The sequence below is a fragment of the Scyliorhinus canicula genome, chromosome 2 (assembly GCF_902713615.1).
Source record: "Scyliorhinus canicula chromosome 2, sScyCan1.1, whole genome shotgun sequence".
In the NCBI taxonomy this organism is placed as follows: domain Eukaryota; kingdom Metazoa; phylum Chordata; class Chondrichthyes; order Carcharhiniformes; family Scyliorhinidae; genus Scyliorhinus; species Scyliorhinus canicula.
Genome location: NC_052147.1, coordinates 278,792,944 through 278,820,782, shown reverse-complemented (window position 1 = coordinate 278,820,782; position 27,839 = coordinate 278,792,944). Strand labels below are relative to the sequence as shown.

At 43.9% G+C, this 27,839-nt stretch overlaps 1 protein-coding gene across 3 annotated transcripts in view; it reads right to left on the bottom strand.

Moving 5' to 3' along the window:
• LOC119962173 (tubulin polyglutamylase TTLL4-like) overlaps positions 1-27,839 on the bottom strand; it is a 101,181-nt gene that overhangs the window by 6,199 nt on the left and 67,143 nt on the right. For 2 of the 3 annotated variants that reach the window (XM_038790117.1, XM_038790119.1), the window contains exons 10-17: positions 26,631-26,759; positions 25,166-25,288; positions 24,561-24,659; positions 20,401-20,535; positions 17,948-18,064; positions 16,749-16,839; positions 10,708-10,918; positions 1,254-1,324 (exon numbers count right to left, since the gene is read on the bottom strand). In XM_038790117.1, coding sequence (XP_038646045.1) covers positions 1,254-1,324; positions 10,708-10,918; positions 16,749-16,839; positions 17,948-18,064; positions 20,401-20,535; positions 24,561-24,659; positions 25,166-25,288; positions 26,631-26,759 — 976 coding nt within the window. Of the gene's footprint in view, positions 1-539; positions 801-1,253; positions 1,325-10,707; positions 10,919-16,748; positions 16,840-17,947; positions 18,065-20,400; positions 20,536-24,560; positions 24,660-25,165; positions 25,289-26,630; positions 26,760-27,839 lie in introns of those variants that run through there. The other variant, XM_038790120.1, reaches the window with a different exon arrangement.

Genomic DNA, 27,839 nt, shown 5'->3' with positions numbered 1-27,839 from the left:
AGGCAAGGACTAGGAAGTGCTAGTACAAATCACAAAGAGAAAGGGCGGGTTAGATGCCAGCACGTGTAATCATTTGCAACTTTCCCAATTACAATTTTAATGCAGCCATTTCTAAACTCTTATTTTTCCTCCTATACATCTAATTATGAAAACTGTTTAATTGCAATTCCCCCCATATTCAGAAGTGACGTGTAGAATTGTGGCACAGTGGTTAGCACTGTTGCATCACAGCGTCAGGGACCTGCGTTCGATTCCTGGCTTGGGTCACTGTCTGTGTGGAGTCTGCACGTTCTCCCTGTGTCTGCAAAGATGTGCAGGTTAGGCGGTAAAATTGCCCTTAGTATACAAAAAGGTTGGTGGGGGTTACTGGGATAAGGTGGAGGTGTGGGCTGAAGTGGGATGCTCTTTCCAAGGCCTGGTGCAGACCCTATGGGCCGAATGGCCTCCTGATGTACTGTAAATTCTATGATCTATGAGACTTAAACCTCAGTCTAATTGGTGATCACACTGCAAATAATTCTTCACTACATAACAGAAACTGAAAGTGGTATTTTTATTTTATTTTTAAAGATGCAATACTGTGGTATCCAGTGTAAAATTCGGCAAATAAGAGGCAGCCTTGGTTTGTGTTGACCGTTGTTGCTTTATGCTTTATAGAAATTCGCACTTATCGCAATTTACGAAGCTTGGTTCCCCTTGCTTCTTTATGGCAGATTCATCAGCCTCTGGAGCAGAACTCCAGATCACGTGGAGAGTGTAGATTCACTGCAGCCCTTCAAAAAAATCAGCTAGACAAGATCCTGACAGTGGAAGATATCTTTAGTTACACAAAATATGTGGAACAAGAACTATGAATAATCAAATCTGTTACTGCTACCTCTGGGAACTTGCTCAATTATCTTTGGGGATTGTACAGATCAGAACATATGATTTATAAATTCCATTTTGAGGTATGGCTCAAAGTTAGAGAACATAGAAGAGGACTCGGTGACATAGTATACAGATGCACATCTTACAGCTTAGAGAGACTGCGTTAAGAACCTCAACCTTTAAAATATTGAATTTTTTTACGAGCTAGTTGAATGGCCCGAGTGACTATTTTCTCTTCCCTTCGGAGGGTGATTATTTGTCACTCAGATAATCTGGTGCCAAAATCACTGAACAATTAAATCAACATGTATCATCCAAATAAAAAGATTCATTAAAAAATTGACGACAGACGACTGGAAAGGGCAGTATTTGTGGTTACTCACAATATGTGAAGGATGAATAGATAGTCCCAGGTGAATCCTTCTGTAACTCAATTCTTTCAATATGTTAATTCCTGTAGGAAGATAAATGTATTAAGAATAAAATATGAAAAATCAAACTTCCTTCTTTTCTCTTGTTGTCCTTCTCCAGTTTTTGATAGGACCCGGCATCCAGCTCACCAGCCATCCTTTGTCATCTCACCCAATCGGCATCTTTCACATGGACATACAGGCAGAGGATGCTGGAGGAGCCACACCCAATCACTTGCACTTTTTAACATGGATAGTTAGCCAATGTCCAGACGATGGGAAAATGTGGTAACTTCAGTTTTCCTAACCCCGAGCTAACCAAACCCCAGCCGAAAGTGCCAGTACTGCTGCTGTTGCAGTTACAGTCAGGCAGTAAAAGCGAACCCGGGAATCCACTACTATGTGCCCAACAGGCATGGCGTTTGTTAGCAGAAATGTTGCAGGAGCTATTTAATTGCCCGCTTGAACAAGTATGCACAGATTACATATTATAAAGGAAATCAGATCGCCACCTCCTGTTCCCCAATTCGCGGTACTATTGAGTACCCAGTAAACCTTATATATTGCCCCCATCCTGTCAGATTATAAATAACACTTTATTTTAAGGTGAGTGCACACCGACTTGTCAGGTGGCTGGATTTACAGCAGTGTGCACGTCAGGGCATGCTCTGCAACAATCTTTAAACCAGAATCTGGCAGCATACCATCTACAAAACAAATAAATCAAAACAACTCGTATTCGGTCTTTGACGTTTGAATATTTTTGCTTAAATGGAACGACGTTGGGGGAAATGGTTTGGAGAAATTAGTGGGGCAAAATTGGAGGAGTAACGGATTACAATGTCAGATTACAGGATAAGTGAGGCACACCTCTTCAGACATTCACCGAGCCTTTGGCTCAGCATCTGATGTCAGGAAGAGAGATCAAATCTTTACCGGTTTTCTGGATTCTGATAGTGCAGGCAAAATCCCAGAAATCACTTAAAGAGACAGTTTGAATGTTGTGGTGGAAGCATTTTAGACTGGTTAGGTGAATGAGCAGGAATGGTTTTCAAGACATCCTCACTGAACACATGCTTTTGGTACAATTTTGCAAATTTCATTGCTGTAGCTTCTCACATTAAATTTCACTTATTGAAGGATGATGGTTAAAATGTGGAATATGGGTAATAGGATAGTGATAGTGGGGGATTTCAATATTAATTGGGTTAGTCATAGTGTAAAAGGTTCAGTGGGAGCGGAATTCTTGAAATGTACCCAGGAGAACTTCTTAAGCCTGTACATAGAAGGGCCTACAAGAGAGCGTGTGGTCGACTTATTTTAGTTAACAAAGGCAGGCAAGTTGTTGAAGTAACTGCGGGAGAGCATTTTGCAAACAGTGATCATAACTCTATTAGATTCAAGATTGTTATGGAGAAGGACAAGGATGGGCCGAATTCAAAGTTCTAAACTGGGGAAGGCAGATTTTAATAAGATCCGATGTCATTTGGCCTGAGTGGACTGGGAGCAGACATTTTCACAGAAAATACATTGAAGCAGTAGGCCATTCAGCCCATCAAGCCTGCTCCGCCATTCATTCTGATCGTGGCTGAACTTCAAATTCAACACCTTGATCCCCCCCCACCAATAGCCACTGATCTCTTTAGCCCCAAGAGCTATATCTAATTCCTTCTTGAAATTACACAACGTTTTGGCCTCAGCTACTTTCTGTGTTAGCGGATTCCACAGATTCACCACTCTCTGCTTGAAGAAATTTCTCCTCACCTCAGTCCTAAAAGGTTTATCCCTTATCCTCAAACTATGACCCCTAGTTCTGGACTCCCCCACCATCGGGAACATTTCTTTCTGAATCTACCCTCTCTAATCCTGTTAGAATTTTGCAAGTTTCTGTGAGATACCTTCTCACTCTTCCAGTGAATATAATCCTTACCAACTTAGTCTCTCTTCATGCGACAGTCCTGCCATTCCAGGAATCAGCCTGGTAAACATTCGCTGCACTCCCTCCACAGCAAGAACAACCTTCCTCAGATAAGGACACCAAAATTTCACACAAACTGCAGGTGTGGCCTCACCATGGTCTATATAATTGTAGTAAAACACCCCTATTCCTATACTCAAATCCTCTTGCTATGAAGCCCAACATACCATTTGCCTTCTTTACTGTCTACTGTACCTGCACGCTTACCTGCAGTGCACTGATGCCCAAGGACACCAAGGTCTGAGTATCCACCTCTCTCAATTTACACCCAAATAATAATCCGTCGTCCTATTTTTACTACCAAAGCGGATAACTTCACATTTATCCACATTATACTACATCTGCCATGCATATGCCCACTCACTCAGCCTGTCCGAATCCCGCTGAAGCATCTCTGCATCCCCCTCACAGCTCGCCCTCCCACCCATCTTTGTACCATCTGCAAATATGGAGATACTGCGTTTAGTTCTCTCGTCCAAATCATTAATATATAATGTGAACAGTTGTTGTCCTAGTACAGATCCCTGCGCTACTTCACTAGTCACTGCCTGTCAACCGGAAAAAGACCCATTTATTCCAACCTTTTGCTTCCTGTCTGCTAACTAGCATTCGATCCATCTCAAGACACCATCTGCAATCTCATGCGCTTTAGCTTATACAGTGAGCGGTACGGTAGCACAGTGGTTAGCACTGTGGTGTCACAGTGCCAGGGTCCTAGGTTCAATTCCCTCTTGGGTCACTATTTGTGCAAAGTCTGCACATTCTCCCTGTATCTGTGTGGGTTTCCTCCGGATGCTCTGGTTTCCTCCCAAAAGTTCTGATAGACGTGTTTATTAGGTGAATTGAACATTCTGAATTCTCCCTCTGTGTACCTGAACAGGCGCCAGAGTGTGGTGACTATGGGATTTTCACAGTAACTTCATTGCAGTGTTAATGTTAGCCTACTTGTGACACTAATAAAGATTATTACCTTTATTGAAGTTCAAGACCTTGGCCTCAGAATCACCAACCTCACTAAAGAGGCTGGTTTAGCAGAGTGGGCTAAACAGCTGGCTTGTAATGCAGAACAAGGCCAGCTGCGCGGGTTCAATTCCCACACCGGCCTCCCCGAACAGATGCCGGAATATGGTGACTAGGGACTTTTCAGAGTCACTTCATCGAAGCCTACTTGTGACAATAATCGATTATTATTGTTATTATTATCTACCGTGATAAGGAATTTTATATTATGGTCACTCTTCCCCAAGGGTTCTCTCACAACTAGACTGCCTACTAATCCTTTCTCATTGCACAACAGCCAGTCCAAGATGGCCTGTTCCCTTGTTGGTTCCTCAACATATTGGTCCAGAAAACCATCCCAAATACACTCCAGAAATTTCTCCTTATTGTACTGTGACTAATTTGGCTCACCCAATCTATATGCAGATTAAAGTCACTCGATCACAGATGTTCCTTTATCATATGAATCTCTGATTTCCTGTCTAATGCTATTCCCAACATTCCCACTGAAGTTTGGTCTGTATACCACCCTTACGAAAGTTTTTTGTCCCTTCGACTAATACAGATTCCATATCATTTGTGCCAATATCTTTCCTCAATATTGTGTCAATATCTTCTTTAATCAACAATGCAACTCCACCACCTTTTCCTTTCTGTCTGTCGTTTCTAAAAGATGAATAGCCCTCAATGTTTAGTTCCCATCCTTGGTCTACTTGGAGCCATGTCTCTGTAATCTGAACTATATCCTAGCCCTTTACATCTATCTATATGTGCAACTAATTCATCCAGTTTATTTTGAATGCTCCGTGCATTCAGGTACAAAATCTTAAGGCTAGTTCTTTTAATGTACCTTGTCCGATCCCTACTTTAAAAAAAAATACAGTGTCATTATCTGATACAGGCCCTTGATTTCTCTGCCCATCACTTTTCTTATTCTCCCAAGGATATCAGTCCCGGTCCTGCCCAGGTGTAACCCGTCCAGTTTGTACAGGTCCCATCTCCCACAGAACTGGTCACAATGCCCGAGGAATCTGAAACCCTCCCCTCACACCATCTCTTCAGTCACGTATTCTACCGATAGTAATCTAGAGATCACTACTTTTGAGGTGCGACTTCTCAACTTTCTTCCTACCTCCCTACATTCTGCTTTTAGGACCTCATCCCCTTTTTTTTTTAAACACCATGTCGTTGTTACCAATGTGTACCACGACCACTGGCTGTTTTTTTTAAAAAAACTCATCCTGACCTTCCAGAATGTCCTGTAACCTCTCCAAGACATCCTTGACCCTAGCACCAGGGAAGCAGTATACCATCCTGGAGTCTTGTTTGTGGCCACAGAACGATCTATTCCCTTACAACTGAATCTCCTATATACTATTGCACTCCCACACTTTTTACTCCTCCTTCTGCAGCAGAACCAACCGTGGGGCAACAAATTTGGCGCTTGCTGCTTTCCCCCCCACCCAAAGAGGTTCTTCCACTGCCTGCCTAGTGGTCACCATTCTCTTTCTGCTTGTGGAGTCAGAGTCTGCAGTGTGACCACCTCTCTATAGGTGATAGCCACGACATTCGCCGCCTCATGGATGCTTCAGTGTTCAGGTAAATCTGTGACTGAACAATGGCGATGCATTCAAGAAGAAACAAGGGAGAGTACAGGGCCAATAATAAAGGACTATTGTTATTATATTTCAATCAAGGAAAAGGGTGGGACCAACAAATCCAGCGCACCCTGGATATTGAGGAATACACAACATTGGATGAGGAGAAAACGTGAGTCTTATGGCAGATAGCAAGGGCTTAAAGCAGCAGAAGCTCTAGAATAGCGATCCCAGACCAGACCCCAACAATGGCTAGGATACTGGACAGAAACCCCAATATTTTATTTAAATTTTGCCAGACTGTGAGGGAAAGATACTTCACCCCAGGAGTGATTACGTGAAGAAATAGGAATGTGGTATATTAAAACAAACTTTATTACCAACTGTTTTTAACATCACACTGGAAAATGACATACAATTACCCCTTAAACCAGTGTTCTTCAAACATTTTTTCCGGGGACCCACTTTTACCAACCGGCCAACCTTCGCGGCCCACGCCGGCCGACCTTCGCGGCCCACCATTTTCTCTTACCTTGTTTGCTGCTGATAAAAATGAAGGAAATGGTTTTGGGTGCCTTTGGCCATCATACACGCTCCTCCAATGGAACCTGTTGGATGAAGGTGAAGCCTTCCGGTGTCGGAAAGTATGGAGTCGCTATCTGTCCAAAGTTCTGCATTTCTTCCGTAAAAGTTTATTAAATAAACCCCCCCCCCCCCACGAACTTGTAAAAAAAAAAAATGAGTTAAAAAAATGAATAAAATCCCCCCCGAACTTGTAAATCAAAAAGCTGCGACCGTTTAAAAAAATAGCGGCAGCACTGCGCAGGGCGCGCATGTGCAATGCAGCTGAATTTTTTTTTACATGTTCGCGGCCATTTTAAAGGCCGCTTGCAGCCGGCGTTATTAAAAGCCGGCTGCTGCACGGGGATATGCGCGATCGGGAGCGCCGCAAAGGACAGCTCCGCAACCCTCCCGACATCCTCCCGCATCCCACCTGTGGATCGCGCCCCCGCGTTTGAAGAACACTGCCTTAAACAATATTACTCAATACAATGAATACAATATCCTCAATTGCTATCTTTATTCCCACTTAAACAACAACCAAATAAACCATCTCAGCTCTCACTCCACCTCAAATACAAATGGCACAGAATAATACTTGCTTTACAGAGCTACTCTTTGAGAAAGAGATCTCTTGACACTGCTTTACAGAAAATATCTAACTCCGGTCAGACCCTTACAGAAACTCTGGCTGTATGTCTTCAAAAGCTGTTTCAGCTCTCCCTTGTCCTGAGACAAGTCTGCATTGCTTTAAAGACTGTCAATTTCTTTTTAACTAAACTGCAGAATGCAAAACCTGACTTGATGTTCCAGCTTCATCCAGAACAGAACTCAACTGAACTAAAAATGCTTTCGCAAAAAGCCTGATGCCATAGCTCCATCCAGCAATGGCATCACCTCACCAAGCTGAAAGTGAATTAACGCCACAGCGAATCCCCTCAATCAAAAGAAAACTGCATTAGCCCATGCTTTTTACAACGGCTAACTGCACCCCTCGCTCCTAAAATAGGCCTGACTTTCAAACTAAGATTTATTTTAAAACATGACTGCAGCAGTCAAACACACTCTATCCGAGGCTTTTAACCTTCACTTCAACAAATGTAATACAACACAGCTGAAATTCCTACATTCAACACACGAGAGGCATATAGAATGCGCAAGAGGGAAATTAGGGGAGCAAAAAGGGGACATGAAAGGATGCTGGCAGATAAAATCAAGGAAAATTCAAAGTTGTTTTACAAGTACATTATGGGTAAAAGGATAACTAGGGAAAGAGTAGGGCCCATTAAAGACCACAGTGAAAATGTGCTTGTGGAGCCTGAGGACATGGGTAGGGTTCTAAATGAATACTTTGTGTCAGTGTTCACTTGTGAAAGGCCAGTGTGGGTATAGAAATCAGGGAGAAGGACGGTGATAAAATTAAAGAAATTAACAGATAGAGAGGAGGTTCTGAGTGCTCTGGCAGGCTTGAAAGTAGACAAATCTCCAGGGCCAGATGAAATGTATGCCAGGCTTTGAGTGAGGTAAGGGAGGAAATACCAGGGGCGCTGGCAATAATTTTTAATTCCTCTCTGGCCACAGAAGAGGTGCCGGAGAACTGGAGGAAAACTGATGTGGTACCATTTTTCAAGAAGGGAGGAAGGGATAAACCAGGAAACCGTAGGCTATTCAGTCTAGCCTCAGTGGGGGGGGTAACTATTGGAAGCAATCCTGAGAGACCGAATCAATCTGCATTTGGAGAGGCAGGAATTAATCAAGAACCGTTTTGTTAAGTGGGATTCATGTCTAACCAACGATTGAATTTTCGAAGAGGTAACCAGGTGTGTAGATGAGGAAAATGCATTTGATGCAGTCTACTTGGACTTCATCAAGGTTTTTGATAAAGACCCACTTCGAAGACGGATAGCAGAGGGATCCCTGTGGGATTGAAGGAAATTAGGCAAATTGGATCCAGAATTGGCTAAAAGGCTGGAAGCAGAGGGTGATGGTCGAGCGGTGTTTTTCTAACTGGAAGCCTGTATCCATTGATGTCCCCGCAGGGATCAGTGTTGGGGCCCTTGCTGTTTGTGGTTTACATAAATGATTTATACATTAACGTAGGAGAGTTGATCAGTGTTCATGGATGATACAAAAATTGGTGGGGTGGAATTAGTGAAGAGGATAGCCTTAGATTACAGGAGGATATAGATCGGCTAGTCAGATGGGCTGATCAGTGGCAAATGGAATTCAATCTGGCCAAGTGTGAGGTGATGCACTTGAGTAGGATTAGCAAATCAAGGGAATACATGATGAACGGCAGGACCCTGGGAACCACTGTGGATCAGAGGGCCATTAGTATGCATGCACACTGGCCTTTTAAGGTAGCAGGGCAGGTAGGTGAAATTATTAAGAAGGCCAATGGTATACTTGCCTTTATTAGCTGAGGCCTAGAGTTTAAGCACGGAGATAAAATGTTGGTTAGGTCACAGCCTGAGTATTGGGTGCAGTTCTAGAATCCACATTATAGAAGGGGTGTGACAGCACTGGAGAAGGTGCAGAGTAGATTTAACAGGATGTTGCCTGGACAGGAGAGCTTTCGCTATGAAGTGAGATTGGGCAGAATGGGCTTGTTTTCCTTGGAGCAGAGGAGACTGAGGGGGTGGGTATGATTGAGATGTATAAAATTCTGAGAGCATTGATAGAATAGACAGGAAGAAACATTTCCCCTTGGAGGGCAGGTTAAGCTCAGTGGGCTAGACAGCTTGCGTCGAAGGCAGAACAAGGCCAGCAGCGCGGGTTCAATTCCCGTACCGGCTTACCAGAACAGGCGCCGGAATGTGCCTACTAGGGGCTTTTCACAGTAACTTCATACTTGTGACAATAAAATATTATTATTATTAGGATGACCATGGGATATATATTTTAGGTAAGGGGCAGGAGGTTTAGAGGGGATCTGAGGAAAAACCTTTTCACTGAGAGGGTGGTGGGAGTCTGGAACTCATTGCCTGAAAGTGTGGCGGAGGCAGAGCGCTCAGTATTTAGATGTGCACCTGCGATGCCAAGGCATACAACAAGGCTGTGGGCCAAGTGCCGGAAAATTGGATTGGAAGTTAGGTGGTTGTTTTTGACTGGTGCAGACGCAATGAACCGGAAGGCCTTTTCTGTGCTGTAGATCTCTTTGACTGCTTCCACATGCGAGTTGTTAAAAAGCCTGGATTTAAGTGGAAGCTAGGTATGGACTGCGATGGATAAAATAATAAAATATTCTGTTAAATATTATGGCGAGAGGAGTTTTACGTGGAACATAAAAGCATTGACCAGGTGGTGGAGATTTCTGTGCCGTTAACTCTATGCATTACCAAGGAAATTACAAATCCCCACGATTTCAAATCCGCACCATGGATTCAGCAGTTGAAACAAATGATATGCCATAGTACAGGCTCCCACAGACACCTGAAAATACAAACTAAACTCTCATAATTTGGCACATTCTAGCTCTTCCACTATACCAATTCCCAAACCCTGGGCTGCAGCCAGTTTCCCAAATAATTCTGTGTACAATGCCCAACTCACTCTACCCACATCCAACACACTTTAAATTAAGAACTTCCTGACACTTCTGTGAAATTTAACTTTCACTTGTATTCCTGTGTCAAGTCACAGTTTATTCTGAAGTAATGTTCCAGCTTCACCTTTTCTATGCTACTCAGTATCTTGTATCCCATAGGGGCGTCACCTCTTCAAAGCTGAAGAACGCAACTTTTCATTAGTCTGTCCTCATTAACACAATCATCACAAAGGACCTTTACTGCACAGTCTCCAGTGATGAGAATTCAACACCATCCTCACCACCGTACTCGCTACAATCTTAAGCATAGACATTATCCAATTATATGATACTGTACATTTCAGGAGTCTATTTGGATTCTCATTCCAGTCATGAACACATAAAACACAGAAAACTGATGGGACTATTTCCGCCACAGATAACATACACTCTTCTTTCCATGCAAAATACTCAACATATTTAACTACACTGTTATTTCATCTCCCACTTTCTCACCTATCTGTTTATATTATGCCCTCAATTTACTTTGTAAGCTCCTGGTCTCTCCAGATTCCAATGCTATCTAGTTTCCACAACAGAAAAAAGACATCCGCTAATACCCAGCAAGTCTGGTAGTGGAAATCAGCACCTACTTCATTCACAATGCAATGTAAATTTGGGACAAAGTTTTACGAGAAGGGAACCTGTCCTTTACTTTCCTCTCGGGCAACTTTAAGAAGACAAGGTTAAAACATTTCACAGTACCTGACTGTCGGTTCTGACCATACTTCTGTTCCCACAGGTCAAGCAAGATGTTAAAATAACGGGGTTGCTCAAAGAGCCGGAGATAGCGGGAGGAGTGCTGGCAGGGGAACACCCGTTCAAACTGTCCCCGTCGATTGTACTCGTCCTCGGATTCCATTAGCATCCGGATATCGTCGGGGGTAAGAATGTCCAGCAGAGAGGAATAGAAATTCTGAAAGATGATACATGTTAAAAATCAGATCATCATTCTCCTGATTTTAATATGAAAAAGTTCAAAAATCCATCAGTATTTGTTAAGTGAATGAGTTAACATCTAGACTGTGGACCCTCAGTCAGTCTGATTTCCCAAATCAATTCTTAATAATTGTAAATTAGGTGAGGTGTTTTAGCTTCTTTACAGCAGTTACACAAACATGTAGCACAGTGCAACATCACACTGTATGCTCTGTCATGTTCAAATAAAGACTCACTGCATTGTTTGAAATTGCAACCGGAGCTAAAGAACCATGCAGTTACTCAGTACTCTCCTGCAATCTTCAAAAATCACAGACTTGTGTCACCTGAACATTACTTCCTAATTTAACAAAACACCTTTTGTGCTTCCCCACCCCATCCTTATCAAAAACTGCTTTAACCTATCAGCTAGACCTGCAATTCTCAATGAATAGTATTGCTGGAATGTTTTACACAAAAGCTTGGAGGAATCATAGGATCCCACAAGTGCAGGAGGCCATTCGGCCCATCGAGTCCGCACGCTCCCACTGAAAGAGTGCACTACCTAGGCCCACATCTCCGCCCTATCCCTGTAATCCCACCTAACCTTTGGACACTAAGGGGCAATTTAGCACGGCCAATCCACCTAAACTGCACCTTTGGATTGTGGGAGGAAACTGGAGCACCCAGAGAAAACCCACGTAGACACGGGGAGAACGTACAAACTCCACACAGACAGTTGCCCATGGTCAGATCAAACCCGGGTCCCCAATGCTGTGAGGCAGCAATGCTAACCACTGTGCCTCCCTGCCGTCCCTATGCATTTCAAAAGAAGCTAACTGAATTTGGCTAAGTTTGAATGAGCAACAGCTGTTTTTATTAGTACAACCCCATCTGATTATCAAGAACGATGAAGATCGACTTATTGACAACAAAGAAATCAAACATCCCTCCCTTAAATTGGTTTATACACTAAGCACCAACAAATCCTACAAGAATCACATTAAACATTATATTCTCCAGGATGCGCAGGGAAGGAGAACGATTGAACTAATGTACCAGGGAAGTGTCTGCAACAGCTCTACAGGGCATCCAGAGCACCTAACATGCCAAGAACTAGACGAGAGGGAGCCAGTTACAAACAGCAGAAGCATTCCTTCTGCCCGACATTGGCTGGGACAAAGTTAGAATATAATATGGTGAGCACTGTTCTACTGAAATAACTTATTCAAAACCCAAGTCTTAAAGCTTTCGCCTTTGGTGAAAGAAAAAAAAATGCATCCAGTATTTGTTAACAGTGCACCCCACTGAATATGGCTGAGGAGCAAGCTGCTGCACCTGCTCAATTAGAGTCATGGTCATAGGCGTCAACAGCACAGAAAAGGCCCTTCGGCTCATCGCATCTGTGCAGTAAAAACAGCCACCTTTTCTTTTGCCATTTTCTAGCACTTGGCCCATTGCCTTGTATGCCTTGCAAGTGCACACCTAAATACTTCTTAAATGTTGAGGGTCTCTGCCTCCATCACCCTTTCAGGCAGCGAGTTCCAGACTCCCACCACCCCTTGGGTGAAAAGGGTTGACCTACCATCCCCTCTAAACCTACTGTCCCTTGCATTAAATCTACGGCCTCTAGTCATCAATACTTCCACCAAACAGAAAATTTTCTCCGTCATTATCTTTGCCTCTCAATTTTATACATCTCAAATCATATCCGCTCTCAGTCGCCTGGATTGGATTTGTTTATTGTCACATGTACCAAGGTACAGTGAAAAGTATTGTTCTGCGCAACGTTCAGACAGATCATTCCAGACATGAAAAGAACAATACATAAGAGCAAACATAAAATACACAGTGTAAATACACAGACTCACGCATCGAGTGACGCATACAGGAGTGTATTACTATAGTGGAGAAGGTGTGCACAGATCAGATCAGTCCCATAAGAGGGTCATTCAGGAGTCCGGTAACAGCGGGGAAGAAGCTGTTTCTAATTCTGTTTGTGCGTGTTCTCAGACTTTTGTATCGCCTGCCCAATGGAAGAGTGAGTAAGCTGGGTGTGAGGGGTCTTTGATTATGTTGCACGCTTTCCCAAGGCAGCGGGAGGTGTAGACAGAGTCAATGGATGGGAGGTAGGTTTGTGAGATGGACTGGGCTGTGTTCACGACGCTCTACTTTCTTACACTCTTGGGTCGAGCAGTCGCCATACCAGGCTATGATGCAGCCACGTAGGATGCTTTCTATGGTGCATCTGTAAAAATTGGGAAGAGTCAATGTGGACATGCCGAATTTCCTTAGTTTCCTGAGGAAGTTTAGGCGCTGTTCTGGTTTCTTGGTCATAGCCGACATGCGCGAACCTGATTGTTGGTGATGTGCACACCTAGGAATTTGAAGCTGTCAACCATCTCCACCTCGGCCCTGTTGATGCAGACAGGGGTGTCTTTAATTTTGCTGACATTGAGGGAGAGATTGTTGTCGATACACCACTGCACTACCTTCTCTATCTCCCTCTTGTATTCTAACTCATCGTTGTTTGAGATCCGAACCACTACGGTCGTGTCGTCAGCAAACATGCAGATGGACTTGGAGCCAAATTGTGCCAAGCAGTCAGGTGTGTATTGGGAGTATTGTAGGGGGCTAAGTACGCAGTCTTGTGGCGCCCCGGTATTGAGGACTATTGTGGAGGAGGTGTTGTTTATTCTTACTGATTGTGGTCTATGGGTCAGAAAGTCAAGGATACAATGCAGAGGGAGGAGCCAATTCCTAGGTTTTGGAGCTTTGATACGAGCTTGGCTGGGATTATGGGGTTGAAGGCAGAGCTGGAGTCGATAAATAGGAATCTGATGTAGGAGTCCTTGCTGTCAAGATGTTCCAGGGATGAGTGCCGGGCCAGGGAGATGCCGTCTGCTATGGACCGGTTGTGGCGGTATGCGCATTGCAGTGGATCTAGGCATTCTTGTGTGAATGGAGTTAATGTGCCTCATGACCAACCTCTCGAAGCGCTTAATTACGACCAATCTCATGACCACTGGACGATAGGCTTTTTTCTTTGGCATCGGTATGATGGTGGTCTTCTTGAAGCAGGTGGGGACCTCGGAATGAAGTAGGGAGAAGTTGAAGATGTCCGTGAACACATCTGCCAGCTGGTCCGAGCAGGACCTGAGCGCACGACCAGAGGCCCCGTGAGTGTTCACGTTCAAGAAGGTCGGTCTGACTTCAGAAGCTGTGATTTTGCTCCAAGAAAATCAACCCCAGTCTATCCAATCTCTCTCCATCACCAAAACTCTCCAGGCCAGGCAACATCCTGGTAAACCTCCTCTGCACCCTTCCCAGTGCTATCACATCCCTCCGGTAATGCGGATTCCAGAACTGCACACAATACTCTAGTTATGGCCCCAACATTTCATACAGTTCCAGCATACCCTCCTTGCTCTTAAACTCTATACCACAGCCAATAAAGGCAAGTAAACTATTTGCCCTCTTAACCTCTTCACCCATTAACCCTGCTACCTTAAGGCCCTGTGTACATGCGCACCAAGGGTCCCAGGTTATCCTCCAGTCCCTCTCCTGCGGCCAGAGAGGAATTGAAAATTATTGCCAGCGCCTCCATTACCTCCCTTGCCTCACTCGCAGCCTGGGATATATTTCATCAGGCCCTGGAAATGTGTTCACTTTTAAGCCGGACAGTCCTTCTTCCCGATTTCTATCCCTGCACCAGCCCCTTCACTAGTGAACACCAACACACAGTGTTAATTTAGAACCCTACCCACATCATCTGGCTCCACACACAAAGTACCATAAAATCCCTACAATGCGGAAGGAGGACATATGGATCATTGGGTCTGCACCGACCCCGAAAGAGCACCCCACCTAGACCCACTCTCCCGCCTTGTCATACCCCCATGTATTAATTTGTGCCTCACCTCATCTGCCTTGTTCGTTAGACTCCTTGTATTAAAATAAATACCATCCAATAATAATAATAAATCGCTTATTGTCACAAGTAGGCTTCAATGAAGTTACTGTGAAAAGCCCCTAGTCGCCACATTCCGGCACCTGTTCGAATAGGTTGGTACGGGAATCGAACCCGTGCTGCTGTCCTTGGTCTGCATTACAAGCCAGCCGTTTAGCCCACTGTGCTAAACCAGCCTCTACCCTGCCATCTCCCTTGTAACTTAACTGGCCTATAACGTCTGTGCCTCCCTGACTCACTTGCTGTCTCTTTTAATTTTTGCTGTGCATCTCCCCTTGCTGCTCCTTCTCTCAGGATCTCACTCCCCTGCCAAATTAGTTAAAACCCTCCCCAACAGCACAAGCAAAGTTCAGGTGCAACCCGTCTACCTTGTACAGGTCTCACCGGCCCCAAAACGGTCCCAATGATCCAGAAATCTAAAGCCCTCGCGGTTTCACCATCTCCCCAGTCATGCTTTCATCTGGACTAACCTCCTGCTTTTATACTCATTAGCACGTCACCCTGGAAGTTATCGTGTAATTACGACCTTCTGGGTCCTGTTTTTTTAATCTACTTCCGAGTTCCCTAAATTCTGTTTGCAGAGCTTCATCCCTTTTCCTACATATATTGTTGGTACAAAGGTGTACCACGATATCTGTCTGTTTGCCATCTCCCTTCAGAATGCCCTGCAGCCATTCAGTGTCATTCCCTGATCCCTGGCACCAGGGAGGGAATATACCATCTTGGAGTGTCTTTTGCTGCTGCAAAAATGCCTGCCTGTTCCCCATACAACTGAATTCCCTCCCACCATAGCCCTGCTGTTCTTTCTCCTCCCCTCTAACGCAGACCCACCTACGGTGCATGATGTTTGCTGCCACTGCTTTCCCCTGCACAGTTATCTCTCCCAAAAGTATCCCAAACGGTACATCTGCTGAAAAGGGAGAGAGCCACAAGGAATGCCCACACTACCTAGCTTTCTCTATTCTGCCTGGTGGTCACCCATGCCCTTTCTGCCTGTTCAATCTTCACCTGCGATGTGGCCATCACTGAACTTGCTACCCATGACTTGCTCAGCATCACGGATGCTCCACAGTAAATCCACCTTCAGTTCCGAAATGCGGTCAGCCAATAGCAACAGATGGACACACTTCCTGCACTTGTTGTTACCAGAGACAACTGATGCTTCCATGATTTACCACATAGCACAGGTGGAACACATCACGGCTGCGTGCCCTCCTGCCATGACCACCTGAAGACCCTCATTTATTTTCCTTTTTAACAAAAACATTATGCTTATAAGAATATGAACTTACCTCCCTTAAACTAACTTTATTTCCCTTACCCTACTTTGCTTACTTTTATTAACAGTAAGAAGTCTTACACCAGGTTAAAGTCCAGCATGTTTGTTTCAAACACTAGCTTTCAGAGCACTGCTCCTTCCTCAGGTGAGGAGCAGTGCTCCGAAAGCTAGTGTTTGAAACAAACATGTTGGACTTTAACCTGGTGTTGTAAGACTTCTTACTGTGCTCACCCGTCCAACACCGGCATCTCCACATCATACTTTTATTAATTTATTATAATGACCCTGACTTTCACTTGTTTATGTTGTTTCTCAGTTAATCCCTTTGTCCAAAACAAAACCACTTAAAATCATGACTGCTTCTTTGCAATGCAGAGAAAAGCTTCACTACGATGCTGACTGCAAAGACACTATTTTCACACAGTGAAGCTGCAAAATGACAAAAGGACCAAACTTTAACAAGCAGAATTCAGACAGTTCAAAATAAATGAACTCGGTCATATAATTAATGATCAGTAGTTATGTCAGGGGCACTAATATCTTGTCTCTTTACACTTCTGAAATGAAAAGACTACTTACCGCAGGTGGCGATTTCTGGCTCAGGTAGTAAACTCGCTTCAGTTTCTCGTCGGGGGAAAGCTCATTACTTTTTGGCCTGGAAGTTGAAGAACTACAGAACAAAAGAAAAGCTTTAATTCACTCTGCTCATGGGAAGGATATTAATGCTGAGGAATTGAACCCTTGCCATTTGTGTCACTATCATTCACTCTCCGCTTGGGTACAGTATAACTAGATTCTGGATAAGTCTTGTTCTAACAACAATCACCATCCCTAACATCTACTGCAGCAGCACCCTCTGCCCTCCCTCTATTTCTATCCTGTGGCCTATTGTGAGAACGTCAGTCAGTGTTGTGTAGGTTCATGACCACTAACAGCAGTAAAGGAGACTGCCACACCACTTATCCGTAATGGAATTGAACCCAGTCCTAAGTGCTAAGAAGCCAGTTCCTAACTGTGTCCATTAATTCATTAATATCTTTGGTCAAAAATGAAGTACTGGAGACACTCAACATAGAGCATAGAACAGTACAGCACAGAACAGCCCCTTCGGCCCTCGATGTTGTGCAGAGTCAAATTGGGGAATTACGAGGCTCCTAATTCCAAGATTACAGCTGTATCAACCGCACCAGCTAATAAAACATAATATCCAGCCGTGATTTCAATTTCACTGGTTACCGATAGTCTGATCACACTTTGAAACTCTCATTTGAAGCTGAATTATGTATTTTGTGGAAACTTTGTAAGCTATTGGGAACCACGGGAGGCTGAATTTCCCTTCCCACTCGTTGGGGTCACTATGAAAATTCTCCCCAAAGATCTAATGGAAACAACGGGGAAGAGGTTTTCTGACTGACGCATGAGTCACTCTGCTGCAGCATAATCAATATCCACTAAACTCTCCCAGTGTTGTCTGTTGTATTTGATAAATCCAATCCCAATTGCCTGCTAACCCGCCATATCCTTTCGCACTTTACCCTGGTTTAAGTAATTTCTCTGCTTGAATTAAGAAAATTGAATAAAACAGCATAGGCACTTATAAAAAAAATCAAATTTAGATTCACTTAGTTCATGATCTATAAGATGAGCAAACTGTACTTCCCTCTGAATCGCTGTGCTTTACTGAGGAAAGTCACACACACCCGAGCTGGAACTACTGAGCCACCCACTAAGGAAGCACTATGAAGCATAATTTGACAAGATGATAAACACAGGCTTACCCTTTTATGATTGGGGTTACATCATCCTTTTGAGGAATAATGAATCCAGCCAGATTAAGGAGATCGCTAATCATCTGTCCTTTAATGGTAACATCCAGTATGGAATTTGAATGCAAGCTGAGAGGAAGAGGTTAAGAGGATTAAAGGTTACATCAACTCAGCAAGAAAATTAATTCTATTTGAAATAGCAATATGTTTTCTTACTTAAGTCACTGTGCACTGAGCTGAATTAATTGTGGATGGCATTTCAAGACTGGAAAACACTATAAAGCTTGATAAAAGTGACAATTGTTTAAAGCCATTATGAAATGAAATGAAAATCGCTTATTGTCACACGTAGGCTTCAATGAAGTTACTGTGAAAAGCCCCTAGTCGCCACATTCCGGCACCTGTCCGGGGGATTGTATTTTCCATAAACATTTTTTGAAACAATTCTGCAAGCTCAAGGTCACTGATCTCAGGTGTTTGTGCTGTCGGTCACAGCAATCTTCACCTGGGAAACTGGATCAGCTGCAGGTGGGCAGCAGAATCACATAGCACGGGAGCCTGGACAGGGCTCTTTTCAATGTTCGATCTGATTAGCCCCATGCTCATAGGATCCAAGCCTGGGATATAAAGCCAAAATCAAGACATGGAGTTTTTCTTTATTGAATTTGTCTTGTTCGGTCTCTCAGCTGTCCGCCCCCCTATTCCTCCACTGGTACCCTATTTCTAGGTGCTCAAACACCCTTCACCGGTTCTCTTAAAACTTAACAATGTAATTGACAAGACATTAACACCCCACTCTGCTGTTCTTTCCTCATAGTTGAAAGAGAGATTTGCAGGGCTATGTAGTATATCAATTCCTTTTTGAACATAAAAGCAAGTTATTGCAGATGTCCAAAAAAAAAGTTAGGTGTGGTTATTGGGTTACGGGATAGGGTGGAGTTGTGGGCTTAGGTAGGGTGCTCTTTCCAAGGGCCGGTGCAGACTCGATGGGCCGAATGGCCGCCTTCTGCACTGTAAATTCTAAGATTCTGAAACAAAAACAGAAAATATTGGACAACCTCAGCAGGTCTGACAGCATCTGTGGAGAGAGAAGGGAGCTAATGTTGAGTCTGGATGACTCTTTGTTGATAAAAGAGTCATCCAGACTCGAAACGTCAGTTCCCTTCGCTCTCCACACATGATGTCAGACCTGCTGAGATTGTCCAGTAATTTCTGTTTTTGTTCCTTTTTGAACATCATCACAGAACATACTTTCTCCACATTTGCAGGCATGTACATTCCATATCACACATGGAAGACAATGGCACTACCAAGGTTACAGTAAAAAGGATTTTTTAAAAATTTGTTCATGGGACATGGACATTGCAGGCTGAGCCAGCATTTATTGCCCATCCCCAATGTCTTGAGGGGGCAGTTAAGAGTCAACCACATTGCTGTGGATCTGGAGTCGGGGCAGCATAGTAGCATAGTGGTTAGTACTGTGGCTTCACAGCACCAGAGTCCCAGGTTCGATTCCCTGCTAGGTCACTGTCTGTGTAGAGTCTGTACGTTCTTCCAGTGTCTGCGTGGGTTTCCTCCGGGTGCTCCGGTTTCCTCCCACAGTCCAAAGACATGCAGGTCGGATGGATTGGCCATGATAAATTGCGCTTAGTGTCCAAAAAGGTTAGATGTGGTTATTGGGTTATGGGGATAGGGTGGAAGTGAGGGCTTAAGTGGGTTGGTGCAGACTCAATGGGCCGAATGGCCTCCTTCTGCACTGTGTGTTCTATGGAGTCACATAATGCCAGACCACGTAAGGACAACAGAATTTCTTCCTTAAAGGACATTAGTGAACCAGATGGGTTTTTACAACAATCAACAATGATTTCATGGTCATCATTAGACTTTTCCCGTACCAGCCTCCCTGAACAGGCGCCGGAATGTGGCGACTAGGGGCTTTTCACAGTAACTTCATTGAAGCCTACTCGTGACAATAAGCGATTTTCATTTTTTTCATTTTCATTTAATTCCAGATTTTTATTGAATTCAAATTTCACCATCTAGTGGCAGGATTTGAACCCGGGCCCCCACAGCATTACCCTGGGATTCTGGTTTACTAGTCCAGTGACAAGACCACTATGCCACCGCCTCCCCACTCTATATTTCATTTACAACAAACATTTTTCTGCGCTGGGAAATGATTTTCAGCTCACACCACATGTTCTCTCACAATCAACCATGCGCCTTAATCTCAGCTACAGAAGAGTGCAATTTACAGCATTATAGTATCATACAGCAATCCGACTCTTCAAACCCGTGTAGGCTTGTTCAAAGACATCCAAATCAGTCCCACTCTACCACATAACCTGGGTCCTCGGCTCAGTGAGGCATCAGTGCTAACCACTGCGCCGCCCCTGCTTGCTTCTATTGATGATGTTTTTATGAAATGTCCAGGTGGTTAATTACTGCAATGGTTATACCGGTACCTTGGGGAAATATTGACTTCCAGAACCCATGGTTTCAGGTTCTCGTCGAGCATTATGTCAAATCCGAAGAGTTCGTGGCAAGTGTAACGATTCCGTACATATAACTGTATTTGACTGTTCACGTAAGAGTCAGAGCTGCAGAGAAAGATAGTGAGCATCAATAAAAACTGAAACCAATTATAACCAGTTAAAAAAATAACCTTCCTTTCTTTTTTCAAAACAAAAAGCTATTCGGAACTTTTCAACAATGTTTATGAAATTCCTATGTGGATGCTTTATGTTGCAGTCAGTCATAATGCCTTTCTCACCCCTGCAACCAGAGACAATAATTTCCTGGCCCAGTTTGTGGAACATTTCAAATGCTCCTGCTGTGGTTGACACATTTTGAGTAATATATCTCTAGATTTCACAGTGAAGTGGATGGGCTTCCTATCAGTTAATCACAGCAAAGTCTTTTCGCCTTGCTGAAGCAATAGGAAAGTCGCCGTCGGCCTTATTGTCTTGAGCTAAAGAAGAGAGGAAAGGACCAAGCTTGTATTTACGTTGCATCTCTCAGAACTTCAGGGTGTCCAAGGCGCTTCACGCAACTCCAGAACAAAATGCGATTTTTTTTTTTTTTAAAAGATAGCCATGAACAGATCAAATGAAGAATTTAGGAACAATGTTTTTACACTGTGTTCAGAATGTGGAAGAGGCTTCCACATGGAGTAGTTGAAACAGATAACATTGCAACATTAAAGGAGGTGTGATGCATACATGAGGGAGAAGGGAAAGGTGGGTATGGGAAGTAGGGTGGGAGGAGGCAATTTAAGACGGAAGGAGGCTTGTGTGAATTCGCGACATTTGCATAAGCAAGGTGGGCAGAATAGCCTGTTTCTCAAATGTATTTAAGGAGCACCTTTCACCAATACCAAATTCAGATGGAAAAGCTCAATCCTTCAGAACTTAGTTGCTACAAACTGGAGTTCTCACAAATTGTGGTAATTAATGCCGTTGCCATTCACAATACAGTTTTAATGTTCCTTTAAGAGGGCGCTACACCACTAAAAACCTCCTGCTTTTGCTTTCCAATTGGTATTCAGTGCAGTCCATCCAAACACCACCTCTCTCGAATTCTGCAGACACTAATGCAAATTTGTCAAATAAAGGAATCTATCTTTTCATTGTAATAGACTTGCACAATTGCCAATGAAAACAAAATGGAAATTCTAACTCCAAAACAGGATTATCCATTTGTAACGAGTCTGACAGAACTGTCAGATTTTAGCATGCCAAAAAACTCGTCAGCCTTGCCCTTCCCCCCCAACCCCATCTCCCATGTGCATTAAATATACAAGATAACAGGTTAAAAGAAATCCATATATGGCCCTGAACTTTGAAATTCTTTTGCTAAACTCTTGCAGCTTGTTATTCCTCTCCCCTCTAAAATCATTCTTCATTAAAATTTTACCTTTTTAACCTTGCTTAACTGCTCTCTACTGCCTGCTTAGTATCTGCTGCTCCTCGTGACATATTGTTACGTTTACTTATGCAGTCTTACCACTGGAGGGGGGGGGGGGGGGGGGGGGGGGGGGGGGGGCATGAGAAAGAGCAATTGCAGCATGACCAATTTACAGAGGAAGTTTCCATTATACATGTAGACATGTGACGATGGCAAAAATAAGGACTGAATACAAGACTATAAAATGGAGAGCTAGTGTACCCTGATGCACAGTGGTTAGCACTGCCTCAGCTCCAGGGACCCGGGTTCAATTTCGGCCTTGGGTGACTGTGTGGAGTTTGCAGCTTCTCCCCAGTGTCTGCGTGGGTTTCCTCCCACAGTCCAAAGATGTGCAGGTTAGGTGGATTGGCCATGATAAATTGCCCTTAGTGTCCAAAAAGGTTAGGAGAGGTTACAGGGTTAGGGTGGAGGTGTGGGATTAAAAGGGATGCTCTTTCCAAGGGCTGGTGCAGACTCGATGGGACGAATGGCCTCCTTCCGCACGGTAAATTCTATGACTCAAATATTCACCTGAAAACCAAATTTGATAGAAACTCTCGAGTACAAAACCAGAGGATCAACTAGTACAAAGAATTATTCTCAAGTACAGTGACTGTTACAAAAGCAGTTGTGGCAGTCAAATGAGGTGTACGATTGTTTCTATTTGGAGATGTAGACTGAGAAAGGATTTTTCCCCAGGACTCAATTATTCCCTGCTCCTCTCTGAACAGTGCGTTGGGATCACATACCATTTACATAAGCCAAAAGGAGAGATTCTGTTTCCAGTCTCATCTAGCACTTCAGGCGACAGTGCATTCCTTCAACACTACACCGGAGAGTTAGCCTTTATATGTTCAAGTCTGACAGAAGGTTTGAAACTGCAACCATCCAACTCTAAAGCATCTGAGTCAAGCCAACAGGACACAAGACAGAAAATGTTGGACAAAGGCAACAACTTGTTTCTTTAGTACAGAAAAGTAGCCTAAGGCACTTCATTGAGACATAATTGTAAACTGAGCCCAAGAAACATTAGGAATGAACTAAAATTATTTCAAGGGGAGGAACAAAGGAGTAGAGTGAGATGATGAGGCAGTGGGATTTAAGGAGACAGGTTTGAAAGCATAGCTTCAAATGCTGGAGTGAAAAAGGAAAGGGGAAGTGGACAAGAGGTCAGACTCAGAGGAAGACTTTGGGTGGGTTTGTAAGGCTGGAGGAGGTTCCAGAAGAAGGGAGCAGCAAGGCCATGAAAGCAATTAAATAGGAATGTGAAAATGTTTAATATGGAACATAGGGATGCCATGATTTAATTCAGGCGAGACTGTAGGAAAGACTTTGAATGAGATGAAATGACCCAAAGTGAGGGTTGAGTGGTCAGCCTGCTGAGCACTGGAGTAGGTGAGTCTAGAGATCACGGGCCAGATTCTCCAATTCTGAGGCTAAGTGCGGAGAATCTGTGGCGTTTTAAGTGGAAAGAAATCGGGGGCGCCCCGTCACCGATGCTGCAACTGGTGAGGGGCTAGCAGCCACGCCACGTAAAACCACCGGCCACCACAAAATAAACATCCAGAGAATGGCCGGGTCTGTGGCTGCGCATGCGCACGGCCTGCAGCAGTCGTGCCGTACAACATGGCACGGACCGAGCGTGGACCCGTCCTGCCAGATAGTGTGCCCCATGGCCACCCCCACAATAGTGCCCCCAGTCCTCGCGGAAGACACCCCGGCCAGCAGTACTGCTCCCGTCCGACTGCTGGACACAGTCTGCAGCCGCCATGTCGGCTTCCCGCAAGGCTGGGATCAGAAGTGAACCCGCCGTCGTGAACTCGGCCCTTCGGAGGCGAAGCATTGGGGAAGGGCCTTCGGGTGACGTGCTGAGGCCGTCCCAATAGTGTGCGGCGGCATTGCAGTCTCACGGCGCTGAGATCCCAGGTTCAATCCCGGCTCTGGGTCACTGTCCGTGTGGAGTTTGCACATTCTCCCCGTGTTTGCATGGGTTTCGCCCCCACAACCCAAAAGATGTGCAAGGGTAGGTGGATTGAACACGCTAAATTGGCCCTTAATTGGAAAAAATTGGGTACTTTAAATTTATTTATTTTTAAAACAGTGTGCGGCGCGCGCCGCGATGATGCCATTTCAGAGGGGGGGGGGGGAGCATGCAAAACTTGCAACAAATAGGCGCTGCCCCCGATTTTGTCGTAAAAAGGGATTCTCCGCCCGATCAGCAATTACAAAATTGGCATTGGGGAACGGAGAATCCCACCCCTTAAATGCATCAATGAGGATATTGGCAACAGAAAGACTAAGCTTGGAGCACCAATGGAACATTCTGGCCTCCTTTGTTTCCAAGCCAAGCTGTTAATCACATCCTTTCTCTAGCACAAGTAACATGCCGAGGATACCAATTATCTGGTTTAGCTTCAGATGGTGGTTGGGGAAGAAACCTGGCTGCAGTCAGGGGAGAAGTAGTGGATTCCGTCGTCTGAATGTTTAACTTGAGAAAAGTGCAGCTGCCAAAAAGGAAAAACATGCCTAAAATAGATGCCATCCTCCTCACTGCAGACACAATAGGGTAAAAGGTTGCCTTTGCTTCAAGGGGACACAATTGAGAAACTTGCCGCTACATTCTCTAATTCCTGCAGTTTGTAGCTGTTACCCATTAACATCCATCCCCCTTGTTACTCACGCTATGATGGTTTTGATAATCACATCCTTCATTTGCTCCCACAGCAGTTCGGTCCTCACTCCCTTTTGATTCAGGTACGCCCATAATGCCTTAAGACTCCTAGAGGGAAGCCAGAGAAACATCAACACAGACCGAGATTTGAACCGGATTATTCTGATCCGTATAACCCAGAACTGATACTCAGTGTAGATTCTAAAGGTCTGTTGATTGCAGACAGGGAGACGAGAAGTTGTGAGGGCAGTCCCAATGTCAGCGGAGTGAAGGCAAATGAAAAAGGGAGATTGTGTAGAGGAGTGGAAGAGCAGGAAGAGAAAATTCAGAGAAGTGCAATCTTAGTACTGATAAAATATATGTGAAGGGAGAGAAAGTAGAGTGAGCAAGCAGAACAATTTTTGAAATTAGAGGCTGTGGCTGAGAAATACCCGTCAAGCACTGCTCATCAAGTGGATTGCTTTGCCCTGGATGGTGTCAAGCTTCTGGAGTGTTGCCTAGATCCCGGTCTAACTCTGACAAGTGCATTCCATCAAACTCCTACTGCACCCATTTTCCATACGAGTCAAAAAGTTCAGTCTTTAAGCAAAGAGCCCCAAGATTCCGACACTTACCATTTGTGACCTTGACAGAGCTTTCCATCACTGTTGGGCTTGTACTCTGCATTCAGTTTATTCACACTGTAGTTTGTAAGGTGCATAAACTTGTTACTAAGGCTCTTCACGGAAGACGAATACCTGAGCAACACAACAGAAAATAATACTACTCATAAGCAATGGCTGCACAGAGGGAATAGCTGTGAAAACATCAGAGCCGAATATCAAATAAAGTTAAATCAATTAACACTGCACTAATATTATATCAGATGGTGTAGAGTGTTCGCGAAGCTAGCCCCATCCAGGCAGATGAGGAGCATTACAACACAATTCTAATGTACCATTTTAAAACCACAAGTTTGACTGGTCAGCAGAAATAGTGTCAGTAATTTTAAGCAGAGCCAATAGATTCCTGCTAAGCGGCTTTGATTAAAATCAGGAGCAATAAAAATAAAAGTGCTGGAGATATTCTTCAGATCTGGCAGCATCTGTGGAGAGAGAAACCGGGTTAATGTTTTGAGTCCGAATATGGTCCTTTTCCAGAACTGGGTAGATAGAAACGTGATGGGTTTATGCCGTTGCGAGGGGGATGAAACAGAAGGAAAAGTCTGGGATAGGGTAGCAGGTAGGAGACAAACATGTAATGGAAGAAAATGCAAGGAGAGTGGCAATGGTTGCAGTAAAGAAATAAAACACTGGCCCAGAATGGCTGTGAATGGCAAATAATGACCAGCTCTATCTGAAAGCAAAAACATGGAAAACAAGATTCAAACCGGCACAAGCCAAAAGTGATATCAGAATGGGCTCTGAGTTTACGGTAAGAAATCAATGGTGAGTGCGGAAGGCTGTAAAGTGCCAAATCAGAAGATTAGGTGCCGTTCCTTGAGTTTACATTGAACTTCACTGGAACACCATCACAACAGGCAGAGGGCTGAAATGTGAGCACAAGAGCAAGGTGGTGAATTAAAATGACAGGCAACCAGAAAGTGGGAGTCATGCTTGCAGAGTGAGCAGAGGTAACCTGCAAAGCAGTCACCCAATCTGCAATCCATCAATCTCTGCAATGTAGAGAGCACCACATTGAGAGCAGTGAAAACAGTATACCAACTTGAAAGTTGCAGAGAAAAATCATTTTCTTCACTTGGAAGTGGTTATCTGCTAAAGCTGTTTGATGCAACTGGGCTGATGAAGGTTACAGCACCATTTCTGGAGCAACGATAAATAAATGGCATTACCCTACTGATTTGCAGTAGATGGGAGGTGTGACAGTGGTAGGAAACATAGCATTCCAAACTCTAAACTCTAAATTTATGTAAAATATTTAAGATAACAATATTCGTGTGAAACACATTAGTATTTCAGATGGGACCACTCAGAAGGACATGCAATAGTAAAGCGACTACATTGTAAAATACATGCCCCACCGGACCTAAATCAAATGGCAGCAAGCAGTGATCCATTTCCTCCCTCTATTTATACTTACTTGCAACTTGCGAAACGGACCAAGCCGTCTGTAAACACATAGATCCGAAGTGGATCGTAAGAAGTCACGTAGACGTAAATTCTCAAATCAAACTTGCTCTCGCCAATGAGGTAGGGTCTGTGCAAGTATCTAGAGTAAAGAAAATCAATTTTCACAATAACGTTTGAAATTGTTGAAAAGTGTGGGACTCACCATGCTTCCCCACACGCGTTGTAAACAGGTCCAACAGCTTATACTGACTGAATAGGTCAAATTTACCTTTTATTTCATGATTCGGTATTTGCATTTGGAAATTTGCTCCACTTCATTGATCTTAGTCATGCATATATCAATTAATGTCTTTTGGGAGATGCCAGATTTGGGGGAAGAGAGCGTTTCAGATATCTGCTTACCCTTAGCATGAAAACATTTTTCCCGATTTCACTCCTAAATTACCATACCTCTATTTTCACTTAAGGACCCTTTTTCTTGTCAATTAAACCACCTGAAGAAATACCCTTCATCATTTTAAAGAGTTCAGCTAGGTCACCCCTCAACCTATCAAACTCAGGAAATACGGGCCAGGTTCATTGCTGAAAAGCACAAACATTTATTTATCAAAGATTACTGTCTTGAATCAGGACATTTCACAAGGATACAAATCCAAGGGAGACAACAAATTTATACTGTATGAGAGTGCTGATTGATTGACAAGCGGACTCTGACTGATAGATGTGTTGCCACAGGAAATGGGGCAATTGATGGTGATGGACAATTAACCGCCAAGCATTGTCTGAAATTTAAACCAGGCAGCTTGACTCAGATTGGTCGAAGCAGTGGCGAGGAATGAACCAGCAAACGGCTGTCAGTTTATTTGTTAGTTTGATCATTCAGTCTGCAAAGAACAGGGCCTCGTGCATTAATACATGTAGCTTCCAGTACACACAATGCTCAACACTGAGCCTGACTGACAATTTTAAACTGGTTGTCAGTGTAATTCTTAGCATGCTGAGGATTATTGAGCAAATGCTGTCCAATCGTGAAATCACATCTAATGTTGGACAGTGTTTTGAGTTTTGCTGGCTGGTTGGGTACAGGGCCTCATCTTGCCAGTTGTGAACAGTGGAAGGGACATGTTGTTTGATACAATTCACCAGTCTTTGGGACATAGACATAGAACAGTACAGCACAGAACAGGCCCTTCGGCCCTCGATGTTGTGCCGAGCTTTG